The sequence below is a fragment of the Lepeophtheirus salmonis genome, chromosome 7 (assembly GCF_016086655.4).
Source record: "Lepeophtheirus salmonis chromosome 7, UVic_Lsal_1.4, whole genome shotgun sequence".
NCBI classification, from domain to species: domain Eukaryota; kingdom Metazoa; phylum Arthropoda; class Copepoda; order Siphonostomatoida; family Caligidae; genus Lepeophtheirus; species Lepeophtheirus salmonis.
The window spans coordinates 21,357,959-21,378,295 of NC_052137.2; the positions used below are offsets into that span (position 1 = coordinate 21,357,959).

The 20,337-nt window shown below is 27.0% G+C and overlaps 1 protein-coding gene across 2 annotated transcripts in view; it reads right to left on the reverse strand.

Moving 5' to 3' along the window:
• mfr (ferlin misfire) overlaps nucleotides 1-20,337 on the reverse strand; it is a 139,635-nt gene that overhangs the window by 18,862 nt on the left and 100,436 nt on the right. For both annotated transcript variants that reach the window (XM_071889923.1, XM_040716615.2), the window contains exons 9-17: nucleotides 16,631-16,712; nucleotides 8,382-8,538; nucleotides 8,129-8,315; nucleotides 7,462-8,065; nucleotides 7,200-7,393; nucleotides 6,633-6,726; nucleotides 6,439-6,545; nucleotides 6,266-6,379; nucleotides 3,487-3,639 (exon numbers count right to left, since the gene is read on the reverse strand). In XM_071889923.1, the coding sequence (XP_071746024.1) occupies nucleotides 3,487-3,639; nucleotides 6,266-6,379; nucleotides 6,439-6,545; nucleotides 6,633-6,726; nucleotides 7,200-7,393; nucleotides 7,462-8,065; nucleotides 8,129-8,315; nucleotides 8,382-8,538; nucleotides 16,631-16,712 (1,692 nt within the window). The remainder of the gene's footprint in view (nucleotides 1-3,486; nucleotides 3,640-6,265; nucleotides 6,380-6,438; nucleotides 6,546-6,632; nucleotides 6,727-7,199; nucleotides 7,394-7,461; nucleotides 8,066-8,128; nucleotides 8,316-8,381; nucleotides 8,539-16,630; nucleotides 16,713-20,337) is intronic.

The following is a 20,337-nucleotide window of genomic DNA, read 5'->3' on the forward strand; positions in this document are numbered from 1 at the left end:
TGATACTGGATTCATCTGAAAACATTCTATTGATTATTAAAGGAAGTCAGATAATTTTTTTAGTTATTTTAGTCATGGATTTTAGTTTAGTCATCTTCGATTTGAAAAATAAAATAAAATAGATAAATGACAAATTTCTTAGATACGTGTCTATCAATAACAATATTCTTGTAAACGTAATGTTGGTATAAGAGTCCAACAGGATTTCAAAATATGAGCATTCAATAGAAGTAATATTTGGAAAGAAAGAGTAAAATTATTTTAAATCATGTGATTGTGTTATAAATAAGCTTTGTTTTTATGCAGTTTTTGTGAACAGGAGGCAAAAAGGTATCGTGTATCCGACTTGCTTGACGCACATAAACCCCAAAAAGTCATCGCAGTCAATGTGAGGACCGTCCGCAATATCAAGTAATGAAAAAAACATTGGGAATGGGACATCCAGAGCTCAAGGAAGTGCTTCCAAAACTTTGCTGATTTCTGGCCTAATGACCTTTTGCTTCTTTAATCTACCACTTTTGTGAAGTGTCATCGAGAGCATTAAAAATGCAATCCCACATCGAAATGTGGATGAAAGTCCACCATCTTCAATGTCTAGGCCAACAAGTTAATTTTATTTATAAGTATTAAATGATAGTCTAAAAAATATATTAAGTTATATTCAAATTACACAAAAAACTACATTGAAGACCTTTTCTTTTGAGTGGGTATTGAATAAAAAACATATATTATCTATTTTTGCGTTTTAAAATTTACCACGAAAGCAAATACAGTGTTGGATTCCTTTGAAACTAATTAATCAATGTTTATATATTGAAGTACTATCCAACTTGATTTTTTTTTGTAAATGACGAACTATTTCCCCCAAAGCCAAGGTTCAACCTTGGTAATTTGTGTACTGGTCAATTTTCCGTGCACAGATAATTATAATTGAATGTTGGAATTGGACATGAAAGGGGTCAAAATAAACACGAGTAAATTAATCTCTATTTTTTTAGTATCAAATAGATAAGTTACTTTGATAGTATAGAAACAATACGTATATGATTCTAAAAATATATATACATTTAGATCTTATTTTGTGTTTGTGAAAAAATCACTATTCATATTAAAAAAACAAATATTTTCTTTATAAAAATATGTATATTGATCAAATTAGCTCAATTCTCTAAAAAAAATGTACATATATTGCTGATATTAGTAGTTAGGTTGAATTGGAAAATAGTTTAATTACTATAAAGCTTATAAATTGACAAATGTTGACCATTGGAAAAAGTATATTTTGTTTAAACTCAATGATATAAAGTTACTGAAAAATTTATTTTCAGTAATATACGTCGATATTTAGTATTAACTCTTTTAAAGTTAGTTTTACTTTTTACGAAGTTTTCCACATATTACATGCTATTGTATAACGAAAAATCATCTCCGTATAAGTTTGATATATTTTCTCGAGAGAACCAAAAATGTTGTATTATTGACGGATATCCTACTAAGAAATGAAACACTCGATATGTAACTCAATTCAATTCTGATATCTTCAAAATAAAAAAATTAGCATTTTGATGGATCTTTGGATGAGTGATATATCTTAAACTAAAGCAATGAAAAGTAAAATACATCTTTGAATGGTCATTAGTTAGCTAAGCATAACTAATGTTATAATTAAATAATAATAAAAAAAATCTCTTTCGCTCTCTGAGGCAATTTTTTATTGCTTCTTCAATAGGTCTTTTCCTTATGAATTCCCCGTTAAGAGGATAGAGAAATGAACTACCCGGAAGACAATGTTAAATTTTTCCACGAATCGTTGGTTCTACTCAACCCTTAAATGTTTAGTAAATCGATCGCTGATGATGAAAACAAGAGCATTGATGATATAGTTGTTGTTTTTTGTTTGTTTGTTTTAAATTATATTATTCTCGTATTTTGTGTACCCATATTTTGTAGTGGTAGACTTTAATATATTTTTACTTATTCCGTAATACATAAGTGTTAATATTGGGCAGATTTTCCTTTCGCCCCTGTGAACATATAAGAAAATGTCAATTTTTCTTGAAAAATCCTAAGGTTTGGTCTACTTTTTTCCTTATTAGCAAATATATTTTGCTGATGAGGGTGCGAGGTGAAAGAAAAAATTAATTATACTATTGCCACCAACGGATGTAAAACAGACTCAAATGCTAATACCTACTGGCGTTAGTTCTGCCGCATAATTGCTTTCATGTTATCTACGAGTACAAGAACACTGTGCCCCTTGCAGACCATAGGGGAATCACCAATTTAAAAAAAAATACATTGAATTCATTAATTTAATTTAATAATGAAAATTAATTTCTTGTCCGTATCAAGCCTCTAGGCGGACCGGACCGTATACGTAACCAAGACGTATGTTTGACAACCTTGATCTATATTAATAAAAGTCAAACTTAAAAAAATGTATATAAATACAACCTATTTGGTAAATCTATTTAAAATACATTGGAAAGAAAAAATATTTTTAAAAATCAGGACTTTTTGTATCAGGGTGGTTAAGATCTCAAAGAAAGTTTTCAGATGAGGATTTGGAGGAGGAAAAGTAATGGAGAGTTAGTAATTAATTGATCAAAAATATTATCATTGTTCATGATTTAGAAAAGTTGGTCTTTAATCTAAGGGTGGAGGATATAATATATTGTTTAATAAAGTTAATATATATATATAAGACAAACTATATAAATAAATGAAACATAAAAAAAGGTAATAATTTTTTTTTGAATATTGAGACTCTGAAATTGGAGAATTAAAGTAAAAAGGTTAAGCCGATTTAGAACATTGATTTCTAATTTAATTTATATGTATTTTTCTTCATATAAGTAAATTATTTGTGTACTAAAAAGATATTTTTCCATGTGTAAATAACGTTACTTAATTTTATTTATCACTCTGTCAAATTACATTTATAGCCAAAAGATTTCAAGATAATAGAAGTATGTCCACATTGTATATACTTCTATCAATTAATGGTATAATAATATATAAATGTAAATTATAAAAGAAACCCTATTTGAGTAATTTGATTGAAGTATTATATTGTACATAGACTATATTTGAATTTTAGAATTATCAAACTCTGTAACATTGTTTTTGCATCCAATTTTTTCTCATTTTAGTATTCCAAAATAACAATATTTTTGATCCTCAATGTACATGCATTTACTGTCTTACAATAAATGTCAAATAATAAATGATAAACATATGATATTCATTTCTACACATTAATTTATATTAATGACAGAAAAAAAGGTGTAAAAAAGTATATCTTATTGGACGGGTTACTATTTTATTTACTATCGTCAAATTGTCACATAGTTGATGTAATTATGATAAGTACATGTTAAATGAACATAAAAAAAGGGGTTTAAAAATTGTATATTCTAAAAGAACTTGGTAAATGTTTTTGTATATAGGTAGGGGGACATTAAATTCATAATTAATGAAACTAACCTTTAGAAATAGAGTTTGTACACATCCCGAGTCTTTTCCCTTTTCTTCCTCCACCATGGAATAAATTATATTTCTTGATGGAATACGTTGATATGCGAGTCGTTTTGTGCCTGATATCAACCAAATGAATATATCAGGAATGGCGTGTTGAGGCTACAATCAAATGATAGTAATGATATTAAAAGAATTAAAGGTGTATAATAGGGTAGTTAGTTTTTCAATTTTTTATTTTTTTCGAATAAAAAAAACCCGGCTAGTTTGTAAAAGTTGAGGTATGGTAAGAACCTACAAACCTATACAAAGTTCAATTTACGGACAATGTAATCTTTTATCAGCACATCTCCTTCAAAGTTTGAAAGGAGACAAAAGTTCTAAAAATGTATTTTTAGTGTCTATTGTCTTTTTTCATAATTTGATCGAAATGTGTGACCTAAAGATGTCCTCGTAAGAAAATTCAATTTTGCATAGGCAATTTTATATAATAACTTTTCTGAGTTAGCCATAATCGAAATTATAAAATAAGTTGAAAAACAAACTGCCCTAGTATATATGCTATGAGCATAGTAAGTACATGGAAATAAAACAATTACATTTACAGTACAAAAAAGCCTAACTTTCTGTATTTTTTAGATTTAAAAAAAATATGTTCCAGCAGTTTTTGTTTGTTTTTACCATCTGAAAGTTTTTATCTTTATCCTACACGGAATGTACATTGAAAAAAGAATAATTATTTTATAAAGGTTTTAGCAGTTCTTCAGTGATACTTATTTAAAGAGGTGTTATAAAGTATGTCTTATTAAGCTGTAGTTTTTTAGTTTTAGTTTTGTAGTTGCTACCTAAACATATTTATTTCTTTTCTAAACCTGTTATTATTATTATTCAAACACTGTTATAAACAGTGATGTAAATCGTGTGTATTTCTTAGGTTGCCCATTTATTTTTGGAATTGGTAATATGAAGAATATTTTTTTTTTCTTTAGCGGTTTTCATTATTATTCAATTTCTGAATAGTGAAATTCCTTTGCTAAATAGATTCAATTATATTCCGACCTTGATAGGACATTCGTGTGTGTTAATAAAAGACGGAAAGTAACAGAAAAGTGCTTTGGAGAAGATCAGCTGATTTTCTCCAAAGCATTCTTCAAATTGTCAGAGTTAAAATGTTGATTGTCGGTTTTCTTTTTTTAATATGCCCATTAGGTATACACACAATTTTCATCAATAGCTATAAGAGTAAGACATTTTTTGACTCGGAGTAGAATCTATACATGCAATAGGATTTGTGTTTATTTCCTTACTCTCATGACTGCATGCAACTGATCTAATAAAACGTCATGACAGCTAAGCTTCTCTCCTCACAAACCTTCTTTTCAAATTATCATAACTACCAATTTCATTTTACCTTTCATTAATTTTTATATACAGTAGGACATATTTTATACACCACTGATTAGAAATCATTGATTGGATCTCAAATCAGGACTTAGTGATAAAATGTCATTAACTTTTAAATTTAAATTTGTGTTTCTTTGAAAGAATATTCTTTATATTGAAAAGTATAACTTTTTAATAGGTTCAATCAATCAGAAATTGTATTTTAAATAAAAAAATTAAAAACACAGATTTGCTGTCACCAAAGACAAATTTTGTTGAATTTATGTAGATTATTTAAAATCTGTTTGAAACAAAAACCTATTCAAATGCTTATATATTGTTTTCTAGATACAAAAGGAAATTTTTAGTCAATTTTCAGCTAAATAAATTAGGATAATTCTGAACGTACCTAAAAATAAATCTGAATGAAAAGAAATATTACATTTTTTTTTTATTTGAAAAAAAAAAAATTACTTTAATTTTTCTGATTATACTGGTCGATCAAGACACAATTTATTGTTTACTAAAACCTGCATTGCAGATAAAAATTTACAATGGTAACAAAGTTTCTTCAAATTCAATTAGGATTGAGTTTTTAACCATTTACTCTGACTGTAAAATATGTTTCATAAAAGTAGTAACTATACTTAAATTAAATTAAAAAAAAAAAAAAAAAAAAAAAATGACGTAAATTTAAGCGCATCCTAATTATTAAGAAAAAAAGGGAATTACAAATCTATATCATTAATAGGGATGTGAAAATTCTCAAAATTCTTGCGAGCATACATTTAAAAAAAGTATATTAGTTCTTTTATTAATTATTTCTCCCTATTTTGAAAATTCAAAGGTATTGAAGTGGAAGGGGAACTATAGCTTTGATAGTCAACTCTGTCCGCAGATATGTCATCTATCAAACTTCCCAACATATATGTAGTATTCTTTTTGATTTACACTCACGAGGATTTAGATCAATTTAAAATCCCTAGTTATTAAATCAAAGTTAATTGACGCCTAATTTCTCGGAGTAATCCCGGGTACTCCCACTGGTATTACTAATATAATAATCTTAATATATTTTCTAGAATCAATTTTCGCCTCATTATTGTATAATTTGCAAGTTTTTCTGGGATAAATATCCCTTGACAGATAATAATTATTCATTGATGTGATTACAGTCTTTTTAAGCATAAAATATGTAGAATTTGGATAATAAATACTGATCCAGTCTGCTAGAAAATATAAAAAAACAAATTGTATTATTTCAAGTAGTATCCCATTTGATATCACTATGTTATAATAACAACATTAATAATTTAATCAAATACATAAACTTTTTCAGCATGAAATTAGTGGGATTGATATTTTTGTATAAATCAATTTATCTATAAAACAAAATTAAACTTACATCATCAATGAGCTGTCGAAGTCGATCTAAGAGTCCATAGGTCATTTTGTATTTTTCCTTGATTGTTGATTTTTTGACTATTTTATATTGCCTTGCTAGAGTCCCAATGTTTTCCTGTGTAGAACAGCTTTTGAGTTTCATTACTATTATATAAAACATTTTATTGGTCTTACTAATTCATTGATACATAATTTAGATCTTTCTCGATCAAGTCGTGTTCTTCCTTGATTTGATAAACTAGAATTTGTACTTCTACATAGATTTCCATATTTAGTACAAGCTAATTGAAAAATTGTTATAGTTTTTTATTTATCAGAGAAAATTAAGGAGTAAAAAAGGATAAATTAAATATATACAAACTGTACACCTTGTTGTAATTGTTCTAATATTTTTTTTAATTTTTCTTCCGTACATGGATCTTCCATTTCAATCATGTTATGGACTTCTCGAAGATTTTCTTCCTATTTTGATATATGTAAAAATATTTTTAAAGATCTGTTGATATTCATTAAAGTATAAAAATTGCAATTGGAAGATGGGATTTTAGTTGTACAGACTTGAAATGTCACTAGGGTGATAACACATTTTTACTTTTGAATACTGTCAATTTTTTTTTTTTATTAGAAAAAGTAAAAAAGTGATAAATATGTAGGATATGATATAGAAATTAATGTGTTAAAAAATAATCCAACTAATGATATACATAATTTTTTGCGAAACATTATACAGATTTTACATCACCAAAAATCAGTTGCAGTTCCCGCATTACTTTATAGTATCCTAAGATCAACATTTTCAATTTTAAAGCACATTTGGTATCACGAAACTTTCCTGTTTAGCTACTTTTTAATTTTAATGCATCCAAAATTATTTTTTTTGTAGTTTTAAAGATATAATATGTAATTTTACTATGTTAATAAATATTTTAACGCACCAATTTATCCGCAATTTTCGATATAGCATTCGAATTATACATTCTTTTTCGATGATCTGGAAAAACTGAACGTATATACGTGGTAGGCTTATCATCCCAATAAGGCAAGTAGTAATATAAGCGATCATGAGTTTGTGGCTTCAGTGAAGGAGTTGTACTTTGCCATGAAACATTTAACGATTCCATCGATCCAGCTTAAAACAAAAATACACTTTTATGTGATATATACACAAGGTATGTAATTATATATCTATTAATTTACCTGTTTCTTCATGAAGACTTATACTGTCAGAATCAATATCAGAACGCGATTTACTCGATTTAATGTGACCATCAATCGAATTTCCTGCATTTCCCATGGATATTTCAAATTGGATTGGTTTGTCTGCCAATTTTTTGTCTATCATTGTAGCTTCCATGATGCAACCAAATAAAAAGAACTCATCTAATTTTCCGTAAGAGCTCTCATTTATAGTTTGTGTTGGCTCAACTTCAACTTCTGAAGGTGCAGTGTCAATTGTATCCGATATATCTGCCTTCAGAGCTATCAAAATTTTTCCTCTATAAGAAACTCCCTCTCCAAGACCATCATTAAGAGTTGAATGTTCATCGATAATACTGTAATCTCGCGTTGAGCCATAGAGATGGACAAAAGCTGGACCAAAGGTAGGAAGAAATCCCTTATCTCCATCATGCGAAATTGTGCTTAAATCGAGGAAATGAGTTCCAATGACTGTGTCTCCAACAGTATCACTTTCTCTGAGTTGAATTTTGATTCTTTGACACAAAGGAGGAAACATTTCCGTAAAAACAATTTGTTCGTTCCAAACCGGGCTATAAGAATTTTTTTTGACGGATGTTCTACCCTATATTATAACATAAATATGTAGATTATTCAAGTATTTGAACAATAAAAAAATATGTCATACGCATAATCCAGCAAAAGAGACTTGCACATACGGATCAACCAAATCCTTTGGCGGACCTCCAAAGGCATGCTTCAAATTTGCCATTATGGAGGAATTCATACGTGGCAAACCATCTGCTCTATAAATTCGCACAATATATTTGGCTCTTTGACGTTCTGCAGGCACTCCATCAGGCAATAGGAGATTTCTGTACATAATCAAAATATTTGAAATAATTCTTACATAAGGGCTGTAAAAAAGTTACAAAACCTACGCTTCAATATCATCTTCATCTCTTTCAGATTTGGGAGGGATTTTCACTGCATCTCCTTTTGTTATAACATTAATATCACATTTTAAATACCCCTTTGGTCCACCTGTAATGTCGTCTGGATCCGTCAACAAAGCCCATTTATGATAAAATTGATGATCTAGTAAGACAAGAAAGTAATTAATTGAATGGTTTTACTATTTTTTTTTTAGATAGTTGTTTAAAAGTTTAAATATATTAAAATGCATTGCATGATATGGCATGTGGAGAAATTTTTTGGTTCAGCAACAATTAAAATAATTTATGGTTAAAACTTTGTGAGAAATAAGGAAATACTAGGCTAAATTGTATATAAAGTTTAGTATTAGTATTCAGTTAAATAATAATTTACAAATATTTTATGATTGATGTAATAGCAAAATAAACAGGAAAAAATGCCGTAAATATGAAACATCCACAATTTATATCCATTTGCAAACGGTATTATAAATATTGATGACTACTTTTCAATCCTATTAATTTCATATTTTTAAAAATCAGAGTTCCCTTAAATTTCTAAGAAGCAAAAAAAAAAAGTATATTGATATTTTTTATTTTTATGTTATAAAATCGAGATTTTGGAGATGTTTTTAAGAAAATATAATTTAATTTTTCAAAGCAACTGAAAAACTGTTTCTACAGTTTTTATAAAAAATCTATAATTTTTTTTATTTAGCACATATTATAGAAATTTTTTTAAAAACCAGTAGCTGAATCACCTTTCGAAAATGCAATACCTTTGCATAACAAGAAGGTCCATATGTAATAAAATTGCATTTCTTTCCATTATCCATTGATTAAATAAATTTAATTGCATTTATAGGATTTTTGATCCCAAAAATGGTCAAATTTCTAGTGTATAGGATTCAGAAACTTCAGTATCAAATATTGCTAAGCTATTAAAGTATGTTATACTATTACAAACAACTTTAAAGAAATATCGAATGGTATATGAGCGTTTTTTACATATATAAATTTGTATAGAAAACGTTTAATAGTTGCGCCGTCTTGCGACAAAATAATACAGTTTCTAGAAGGTGTATGTTATTCACATAGGGGGCGCTCTGAAAATCATTCTTCACATGCCCCATTTAAAAAAAAGTTAGTATAACTAACAAGCTACAGACTTTCACATCATCTTTCAGAGAATTTTTTTTTAGTTTGTTCATACACTATTGGGAATTTATAATGCGTGAATTATTGGTATTTGACGTAGCAGATATGGTACGATTTAAATATATAGAATGTAGATAATGAATTTAATACTATCTTAAAGTGTACATACATAGTTTATTGCCGTATTCTTCAAGATATTTAAGTATTGAATACATACCAAATAAAAAAAAGAGTAGGGACCATGTCAAATTATTGATGTATACTAAATTCGATGTAATAAAGTTTCAGAAAATATTTTCTTAAAATGTGTTATACGGGAGCTTCGTTCATCATTTATATCAAAATTACAGGAACTTAATCCTCGAAACCAAAATACCGCGTGATTGCCTATTTCAGTATCAGGACTGTAATCATTATTCACATTTTTCGCCTCTTGGCTGGTGTTTTTGCCTTTATGGTAGAGAAACTATCAAATACGGCGTATTTTCTCTTTGCTGGTGTCCATCTTTGACACATGTTCAAACATTACGGAGACAAACAAACTGCTTTACAAGTTTTCTTAATAAGAAATCTAATCTTTTTAACAACATCTAGTGAAAAATGATCAAACTTATAGAACGAGTGATACACATTACTAAATCCCTCTATTGAAATAATAATATTTTTTTTTTGCTACACCTAACATATGATTGTACAATAAGCCTGAATGAACGAGTTGAGTACTTTTTCATTCACGAATCTAAGTGAGAATTTAAAAAAATGAAGCAAAATATGAAGCTTCTCTATGAAGCAAAATGATAAAATGCATATTAGTTAACGAAAACTTAATGGCTTGGTGTACGGATAATTTAGATAAATTTCCCAATCTTTCCAATTTAGCTTAACAGCTATAGATACATATGTATCAATCAATTTTTTCCCGACAGCTGGCAATATTATGACTGCTAATCGATCTAGTTTATTACTGGATAATGTAGACAGCCTCATCTTGTTGCAAAAAAAATTATAAATTCATGAATAATGGTATTTTATAAGCCGTGTATATTTTACATCTATCTTTTTAGGGAAGTTAATTATATTTAGGAATAATTTATTTTAACATAAAAGAAATTAATAAAGAATCAAATATCAGGAAAAAAAAAATATGAAAAACTTAATTAACTCTATTAATTATTTTTTTAACTATTATACCGTACCAAACCCCGTACTTTGAAGGGTCTATCGTGGTTTGTACCAAACCGTGTAATTAGCGTAACGTCCCAATCATAATAAGTATATGTATATAAATAAAAATAAATGTGCAATACATTCGTATATTTATTTGTATCCTACTTATATTAAATATTTACCCCAAAAGTAATCTTCACAATAAATGATGTTTATACTTTAGTCATTCATCAATATGTTAGTACTATTTTTGTTCCGTAAATATGTACATATTTTATCATTGGTTTTAAACTAAGTATGTATAAACCTACACTTATATACAGAGAAATATATTATGCAGCTTGTTTTCTATACCAACGTGCATATTGCTTTTCTATACTTCTATCTATGTATAACTTTAAATTGTAGAATTTCATATGAATTCGACTTTCAATTAATGGATATTAGACTGGTTCTTGAATGTGGTTTTCTTTTTTAAGAAATTTATATTTTGAACCAAGTTGATCCAGGTTCAGAGATGGAGAAGGGCTATACAAAAAGAGGAAAAAAAAACAAAAACAATACACGGTATACGCAGTACAACAACAATAATAATAAATTATTTTGGGGGAAAATTACATATATTAACTCTTTTATAAGATTGTTTATTCATCTAAAATATTTATTTATCATAAATTGCTCTATTTTAACTTCGTTTGATAATTTTTTAGAGATTAAACTAAAAGTCTGGGCTAAAATCCAGATATATGATTGTTATTTAAGTCATAGAGCACGAAAATGACCATTAAAACTTTCAATCGCAGTAAGTTAGCCATTAATGCCTTTTTGTAAAAAACACGTTTTTACAATATATTTTCGAAAATGAGCTACATTTTGGAATGGGATAACTATTTATATATAAATTTAAAGTAATTATAATTGATAAAAATAATTCCATGATTAAAAAAATACATTATTTATTAAGTTATCTTGAATACAGTCCCTACAATACAATAACATAACATACACTATTTAGTAGAATGAAGGATAATATATAGAATGAAAGATTTTTTCATGTTATTTTTGATTCCTTTAATATAGCTAAAAATAAGCTATAATCCTTTTTATACAACTACAAAAAATTTCTTGTCATAAAAAAGAAGGTGATTTTCATAAATTTTTTATAGAATATGTAATCAATAAGCAGTGTAAAGTAATGTGAAAATGTTTCAAAATTAAATATAAATAATTCGATTGTTTGAGTAATTGTAATAATTAATTAATATTTTTGAGGCAAAATATACGGGAAATCTTTTAAGGTTATAATATCAAGTATATTCTTTAGTTTGATCTATACTATAATACAATTGAATAATATAAGACCCTTCATTTACTTGATTTTTAGATCGATTTTGTATGAACTGTATTTAAAATAACGTAAAAAATATTTTACCTTTTGAATGCAAGAATGTTTTTAATCAATTGTTATTTCATTCGATTTTCGTCTATATGATTATTTCACTTTGAAATATGGTTCTGAATCGACATTATACTCTGAAAATGTGATTTTTCATAAAAAGGCTTTAAAGGCTAAAGCTTCTTCAATTGAAAATTTGAAAGAATATTTCTGTGTTCGATAGTTTAAATAAATGTGGGTTTTATCTAACGGGCGTTACAAGAGTTGGTGCTTGTTGCAAAATGTAATTGACAATAACTTTGATTACAAATTGAGATGCATCACTCAAATTAATGTCATTTTGTAGAAATAATAAAGGCACTAAATATCAAGGTCACATCGCCCAAAAGGTCAAATAATGTTCAACATTATGAACTTTAGAGTAATAAAATTCAGACGAAAGGAATACTAATTTTTAGAGAAAGTAATTTTAGGGGAAGGTTCTACCGGGTCCCCATTCTAGTTTCACTTTTTATCAAACGGACACCTTAACCACTCAATGTTATAAAATATACAAATTAAAGAGCCAGCCTAATCTACAGTAATAGATTGGTTTAATATTATCATATGTATGTGAATTTATCATTTTTGAAAGCTAACTATGCACATACGAGTATATCTAATTTTATAAAATTTATTTGATTCTACAATAAGATATATGGTCTGTATAGTACTGTACGCATATATTATACAATACATAGATATATGATGTATGTATATAATATACGAGTATATTATATACACTGTTATATACATATATGATAAAATATAAAATTGAGAATTATTTTTGTTTTAAGGATAGAACAAAACATTCTCCTAATAAACCAGTTATTTAATTATGTCTTATTATTCTGATTATTATATTTGTTATAATCCCATGGCATTTCACGGTCTAATATCCATACCCTTTAGTTTTGTTTCTATTTTATCTCAGTAAAAAATGTTATAGTTATATTTAAAATTTATAAATATTAACTAAATTATGGATTTAAAATCAATTTAGACCAAAAATAGACAAAAATTCTGGTTTTACGGGAAGATGTTAACAGACCCAAAACCTATTGAAGAATGAACAACATCCTTTTTTCCTTTTCTTATAGGTAAACTTAGTTTTTTCTTTAAATAGATTCTTTCTTTAGTCATTAGATTTAACTTAAAAAATATGAAGTGCTTGAACGTATAAGGATAATTTTAATTTTATTCAACTTACTTTTTTTAGCTTTTGAGTAGTTAGAGAATATGTGTACAGAATTTGACACTTATAGATTAACTTTTTATTTGAAAAAATATCATTTCAATAGAAAGATTTGTCGTCAAATTTGCACAACAATTTTGTGTAAATTTCTTCTCAGGTATACAATATTTTTATGTTACCGACTACTACTACTAAACAGTCAAGGAATATGTGCAGATTTTGAGAGATATATGAATCATTTCTTATCTAAAAAATACAATTTTGAAATATGTAAAATACTTTAGAGTCTCTGCACTAATGGGTTAAATGTAAATGACAGAAAAAGTACTTATCTTAAGTTGTAGTTAATCAATTAGCCTTTAAGTAAATAAATTTAAATTTGTTGTATAAAGATTGGGTATATCTGATCCGAGTCATCTCCGAGTAATTGAACAAAACCTAAAGAGTTTCAACTGTTTATGTTTTTTTTTTTTTAATTACTTCTTTTTGTAGGACATCTAAATGTACTACTTATTCTGAAAGACAGTGGTTCTGAAACTGTAGTATGATTTACACTGTTGCTTTACATGAGCTCTTTCCAATCATAAGAAGGTTAAGCCTTAGCTATTGTATATTCAGTTAGGGCATAATGTAGTACTTGGAGATCTTGATATTTTCCCAAGAGGGATACAAAGGCGAAGGCCTACTCAAAATGCTTCTCACGTTTCAAATATTCAGCATGCACAAGAACAAGAAGCTGAAATACATGATTCATGAATAATAATTGTTAATACAAGTTGAATTTTTGTTTGTACTTTTTATTAATTATCTGTATAAATTGTGTTTTACAAAAAAAAAAAATTTTTTTTTGTCGTCCCAAAACATACCCTATTTTAAAACAAAAGTACCTCTATACTAGTCTAAAAAAAGATCCAATATTTGTGGTATTCTGAGCTAGTAATTTTTTCACAAGAGTATTAAATTATTTGTTTACTAGCCCTGTTGGCTAGTGGCTAATTTTAACAAACGTCGGGTCCTGACGTAGAGGCAGTGTCAAACTGTTTAAATTATTAATTTGAATATTTAACTATAATGTAGCTAAGTACTTTTATATTGGTTAAGAAAAAATATTTTTAACTTTCTACCCTGCTCTACCACATGTCTTAAATTGGATTGAAAATGTGTGTAAAAAATTACTGCAAGCTAATTTTAAATATCTTCAGGGTTTTTTTTTTTTTTATTTTTATTTACGTGAGCCAAAACTTTAATATCAAGTATAAGTTATAAGATTCAATAAAAAATATTATGTTTTTAAACATGAAACTAAATTAGAGGTTCTATTTATAAATGAAAAACCGAAAGAAGTTTTTTAGTATATGTTACTTATGTATAAAGAATAATTCTAATGGAATTTGTCTAGTATAAGGACATCTCTAGGTAGATAGGTACTTTTTTCAAACATTAAAAAACTTTTGTATTTTTATTTTTGATTAAGTTCACCTACTTCAAGATGCGTCTTCAAATATAAGTTTAAATAAAAGTAAATTTTTCAGAAGGATTTATATACCAGTGATGATGGGCAAAAAAGCATAATAATACAATTCTCAGTCATTGTAATGTGCACAACAATGTACATGGGGTAAAGTTTAGGTTTAATCACAATAATATTTGTTAAATGTATACTTGAAAATGGATGGTTGTCCTTTGGACATCTTTTTCTTTGTTTATTAGTAAATTCAAAATTATCGAAGAACCAATTGAATAGATTCTAATAGTAGAAGTCAGTAAAGTAGATCAAAAGTATGTATTAGCGAAAGTTGTTAGCTCAAAGACACAACAAATAGTAGAACAGACACTGTAGAAGAATGAAGTAACTAAAAAACATTTTGAATATTTGTTCTACCCATACACTCTCTCTTAAATGAACACAGTTTCACTTTCAAGATGTCTTTATTAATCTTTTTGATAAAGTAAAATCAATCCATTTCTTTAGTATAGAAATTTCTAATTCAAAAACTAACTTCATTTTTTTATTCGAAGATTAATTACACATTACAGCTTTTCTCATGATGAACTTGGTAAATTTATAGAAAAGTATTTTTTCTATTTCGTCGGCTTGTTTAATTGCAATGAAGACACGAATCAATGGAGTTAATGAAAAGCTCAATCAGCAATATTTTCTTATGATTTCGTAATATGATCAAAGGGTTCATAAGAACGTCTGGAGTACTTTTACTGTAGGCTTATAATGACTCTCAACTTTTTAGGTATTAGAATTTTACCAAAATCCTTGCTGCTTCCAAAGATTATTTTCATTTATAAAATATATGGCGTTAGTGTCGCCGACATGATACATTTCTATCTATCTGTAAATGCAAAAAAAATCCATTCCGTAAACAAAAATATTGTATCTCTCCATTACATAATTTTAAAGGCTTAAATATTTTACATTTATAGAGTTAAAATACTTTTATAAATATACACACAAATTTTGAGTATAATTGAATAATAATTCAGCGAGTTAGAAGTGAGAGTGTATTTAAATTATCAGTTTGGGAAAATCCTTTTTAATGCGTAGTTTGTGAAGTGGGTAAAAAAAACTTATTTATTTACATATTAAACAGTTGAAAGATTATAATAATTATGTCATTTAAATTTTGTATCTTTTTTCTAAAACTATTTTATCTATTTGGCCATTCTAACTATCAATTAAAATAATAAAAATACTTTATACATGGGTATAAGACATTGAGAAAAAATGAAATATTATCTTAAAATAATCTTAACAACAAGATTTAAAATGTAATTTTGAAACTTGAAAAAATTATCTATATAAATAAAAAATTGATTTTAATTAGATATAATGTATATCTGGAGAATACTGTAAGGTATTGCCTTTAAAATATAGATGCAATAGAATAAGTAACATTTTTATGAATCTCTGGGTGTATAATATACCAGAACACTAACGGAGAGTTCAAAGGAAAATATATTTAATTTTGCTAACTTTCAATCCCCATATCTGGAGTTCATTTATCAATTGTTATTACTTTTTAATAGTTTTTCAACATGGATAAGTAGTATCCATATCCTGTAACTAATTTTTAGATATGTGGTTAACCCTTGTTATCGTTTTGACGCTGAATGACACCGTAAGAAAATATCTAACATGAAATTTCAAGTAAATATTAACTGAGAAAGAGATGTATACAAATAATATTAGTTTGAATTCCTTCAAATTAAAAAAAAGAAGTCAATTTTAATAAAATAAAATAGAAAGCTAAAAAACGTATGAAAATATAAATAAAATCTTGTAATTACCTTCTTGTGACATAACCGTAGCTACATCCAACTTAAAGCTTCCCAATATTTTCCCTGTCCTCAGGAAATGTCTTTGAAGTACCTTAAATATTAAATTTTAGATTAATGTATGTACGTACTCAATTGTATATGAGGTTAAAATATTGGTTATTTTAACGAAAAAAGTTTATAATAAGAAATATCGAAAATGTCTTTATATATGAAAGTATGTCTTTTTTGACAGAAAAAAGACATAACTAATGCAAGTTTAATATATATGTTTTTATATTTTATCCTTAAATTTTGTTTCCTTAGATAAGAAAGAAAGGATTCTGTTACTTTTTAACGATAAAAATCTATATTAAATTATAAAATAAGGCGGATAGGGAATGTATATATATACAATATACAAATATGAGACTTGAAAAATATGCAAGAGGCAAAACAATGATATCAAATGTATATATAATAATATTCTATATAGGAATAGCACAAGAAAAGAGACCGATAAGCAATATATTGCGGTCTTGGTTCGACTTTGTCGGTTCCAGTTCGTGCGGTTCAAGAACTGGAACCGTTAGAATCACAAGACCGCTAAGGGCACAACCTTGGTAATAACTAATTATTTAACCAACTAATTATCCCCAACTATAAAATCAAATATGTTGCCAGTGAAATTATGCGTCTTTTTGTATAAAATAAATCTCGTTATAAAACACTTTAATGAAAGTATATTAAATGCATGCAAACCTAATTAAACAGCCCTTTCAAATTGAACTGATATAATACTTATTTAATAAACGAATAAATTAAATTTCACAATTCATTTTTACTTCTATATATATATCATAATGGACACACGTACTCAATACATTAAACCTAACACGTTTTTTGTAATTTCGTCGAACTAATCTATTTATTTGGATAAGATAAAAAACAGAATACCAAGAATTATAGGCTTACGTATTATGTTGTTCTAAATAAATAATGAAGATCACGTAGTATTATTTTTCTAAATTAGTGAGTCAATTTTGTTGGACATGGAATTGATTATTGTACATTAATAAAAAAAATTGAGTTGTTGTTTTTATAGCTACAAATACAAAAATTCTTGTATATGAAATATATTATAAAACACTATTAAAACATTAAATAAGATCATGAAGTTAAACAACGTTTTTGATTATGTTGAATGTATTCATATCAACTAAATATTTGAGTTAATTTGTACAAAAAATATGGAGAATGGGGACCCAAAATATGCAATAGCCTCAATAAATTCTGAAAACGTAATTTTTATCAACTCAAGAAAATTCAATGTAAAAAGAATTTACAATTTCTAAAAAAAAATTATGTTATAAACTTAAAATAACATACCAGCAAAAATGCTTAAAAAAATCCTCTAAATGAGAAATGAGAATTTTTATTTACTTCAAAAAATTTCAAAATTGAAATTCGCGAAGAAAATTGGAAAAAAACTTTTTTTTGTACTAATTTTGAAAATAAGTTGTTAATAGAATTTATTGGAACTCTAAAGAGGAACACAAACCTACCAATATTTTTCTCTTACTTGTAAAAAATAGTTATGAAATATAATGTTGTCGAAAAAATAACCTTGATAACTGGTTAATTTTTGCAAATACTGCAAAAATTATTTAATAAAATATTCTAGAAATTGAAAATACGTTATCTTATGGTTTGAGCCTAAAATTTTATGTCCAAACTGACGATTGATGAAAAAATGAGACAAATTGAAATTTTTTTCAGAAAATGACAGATATTTAAGTTAACATAAATTTTTATGAGTCAAATTTATATACAAACGAATTTCAAGACAAATTTCTACAAATTTTATTTCATTTACTAATCCAACATTTCATTTCAAGCTAATTTTTTTGCACTTAAAAAAAACGAAACTTCAATTTTCACCGATTTCTTTTTTTGCTGCCCTTAAATTTTTTGATTATGAACAAATTTAGGAAACTTGGTTATTGGTATGGTTATTTTTTGAAACGTTAATCACTTTTTGAATTACAACTCAACCCCTTATCTAGTCTTTTTGAACATTAAAAAAATAGTTTTTGTATTTTAGGTATAGCGAGGCCCTCTTACTTGACACCCCCAAAAATCGACATCCCTGTCTTAGCCTGACCAGGTTCCAAGCATATATATTCATTCAAAATTTCATCCTCCTAGGTCCAATGGTGAGGCACGCATAAAGTACGTACACACGCTATCTCCCTTTCATATATATACAGCTTTATCTGATTTAATAGTTACGTTAAGGGAACTATTACTCGTACTTATAAACATAGATATAAATATTACAGTTGTGTACATATTATATTTAGTAATATACAATTTTAAATAATAATCTATCACTAGTAATCGTTTGAGCAAGAAAGCGAGGAGTACATCCCTCCATCACTAATAATTTTTCTTCCCCCTCCAAAAAAAAACAAAAAACAACCAGGGGTGTTACGGGAAAAAGAGTAAACCTGTTACTAGATCCGGCGTCAAGATATGCTTCATATTAGAAATAAAAAAATCTTAAAAAGAAAACGAAAAAAGTGAAGCGAGAAAACAAAACCTCACCTATAAAACATAATCAAAAAATAGGATCCCACAAATTATTGAAATAAATATCTAATGAAAAAATAAAAACAAAAGAACAATCCCAAAACGCATGATAAAAAGTGAAATTCATTAAGAGCAGCATATGGAATATTTTTGTGCAGTTTAATATTTTCAAAAATGACCTTTGCAACCATGTTTTGCAATTTTGCAATGGATTTGGATCCAATTCGGACAGCCATAATTTTTTTATTCTTGGGTAGGCCCTCTCCCTAGAAAGTGAGTGAGGTGTTCAGACATTATACACCATATTACTTGTAGTCACGAAAAACATGGGCAATATCAGTTTAAATTTTTGTATTTGCGCTATGTCCATTTTTTGTCTCATGTCTTTGGTAGGAGTAAGAATTTCGTAGTCCTAGTCATTTGTATTCTATTTTTTCATGAAGGATGTTTGAATGAGTAAACATTCACGTTTTTGCTTGTTTTTTATTATTTTAACTGTCTTGCAACCTAATTCCTTAAAGCATCTTTAAGTATGACTAATTAATATGATTAAAAAAGTAAAAATCATTAGAACAAATATGTAACATTGTACATGAATGTATATTTTGTAAAATTGAGTGATCACTTTTTTGAAATAAAAAAAAGATGGGTATGAAGGTAACTCTCTAAAGTATGAATATTACAAGTCTCAGGATTGGATTAAAAAATACTTTTGGCTTAACTCTTAGTTTTTTCAAAACTTGTCACAGCCATTTTAAAGATTCATACTATTTCATATTAAAAATAGTGATCACTCTAATATACATTAAGGTTTATATGTCTTTTTTTCAAGAATAAATGCTTATCATCGTTAAGGATTCAATATGATTCCCCCATATTTCATTTGTGAAAAAAAAAAAAATCTTCACATGTGAAGTTAATGTTAAAAAAAAATTATTTTATTTTCTGAAAGTATTTTTATGGCCATTAAGAAAGCGTATATATTTACATACATATACATCAAATGCCCTTATGTTCTTGAATTTTCGTACTTATTCTCTCAAATGTAGCAATTTTATGCAAAAAATAAACGAAATTGGATGTGGTCCTTGGTGGCCGCTGAGTGATTAGGTGGGGGAAAAAGTAATTTTGTATTTCCCACCCCTTTT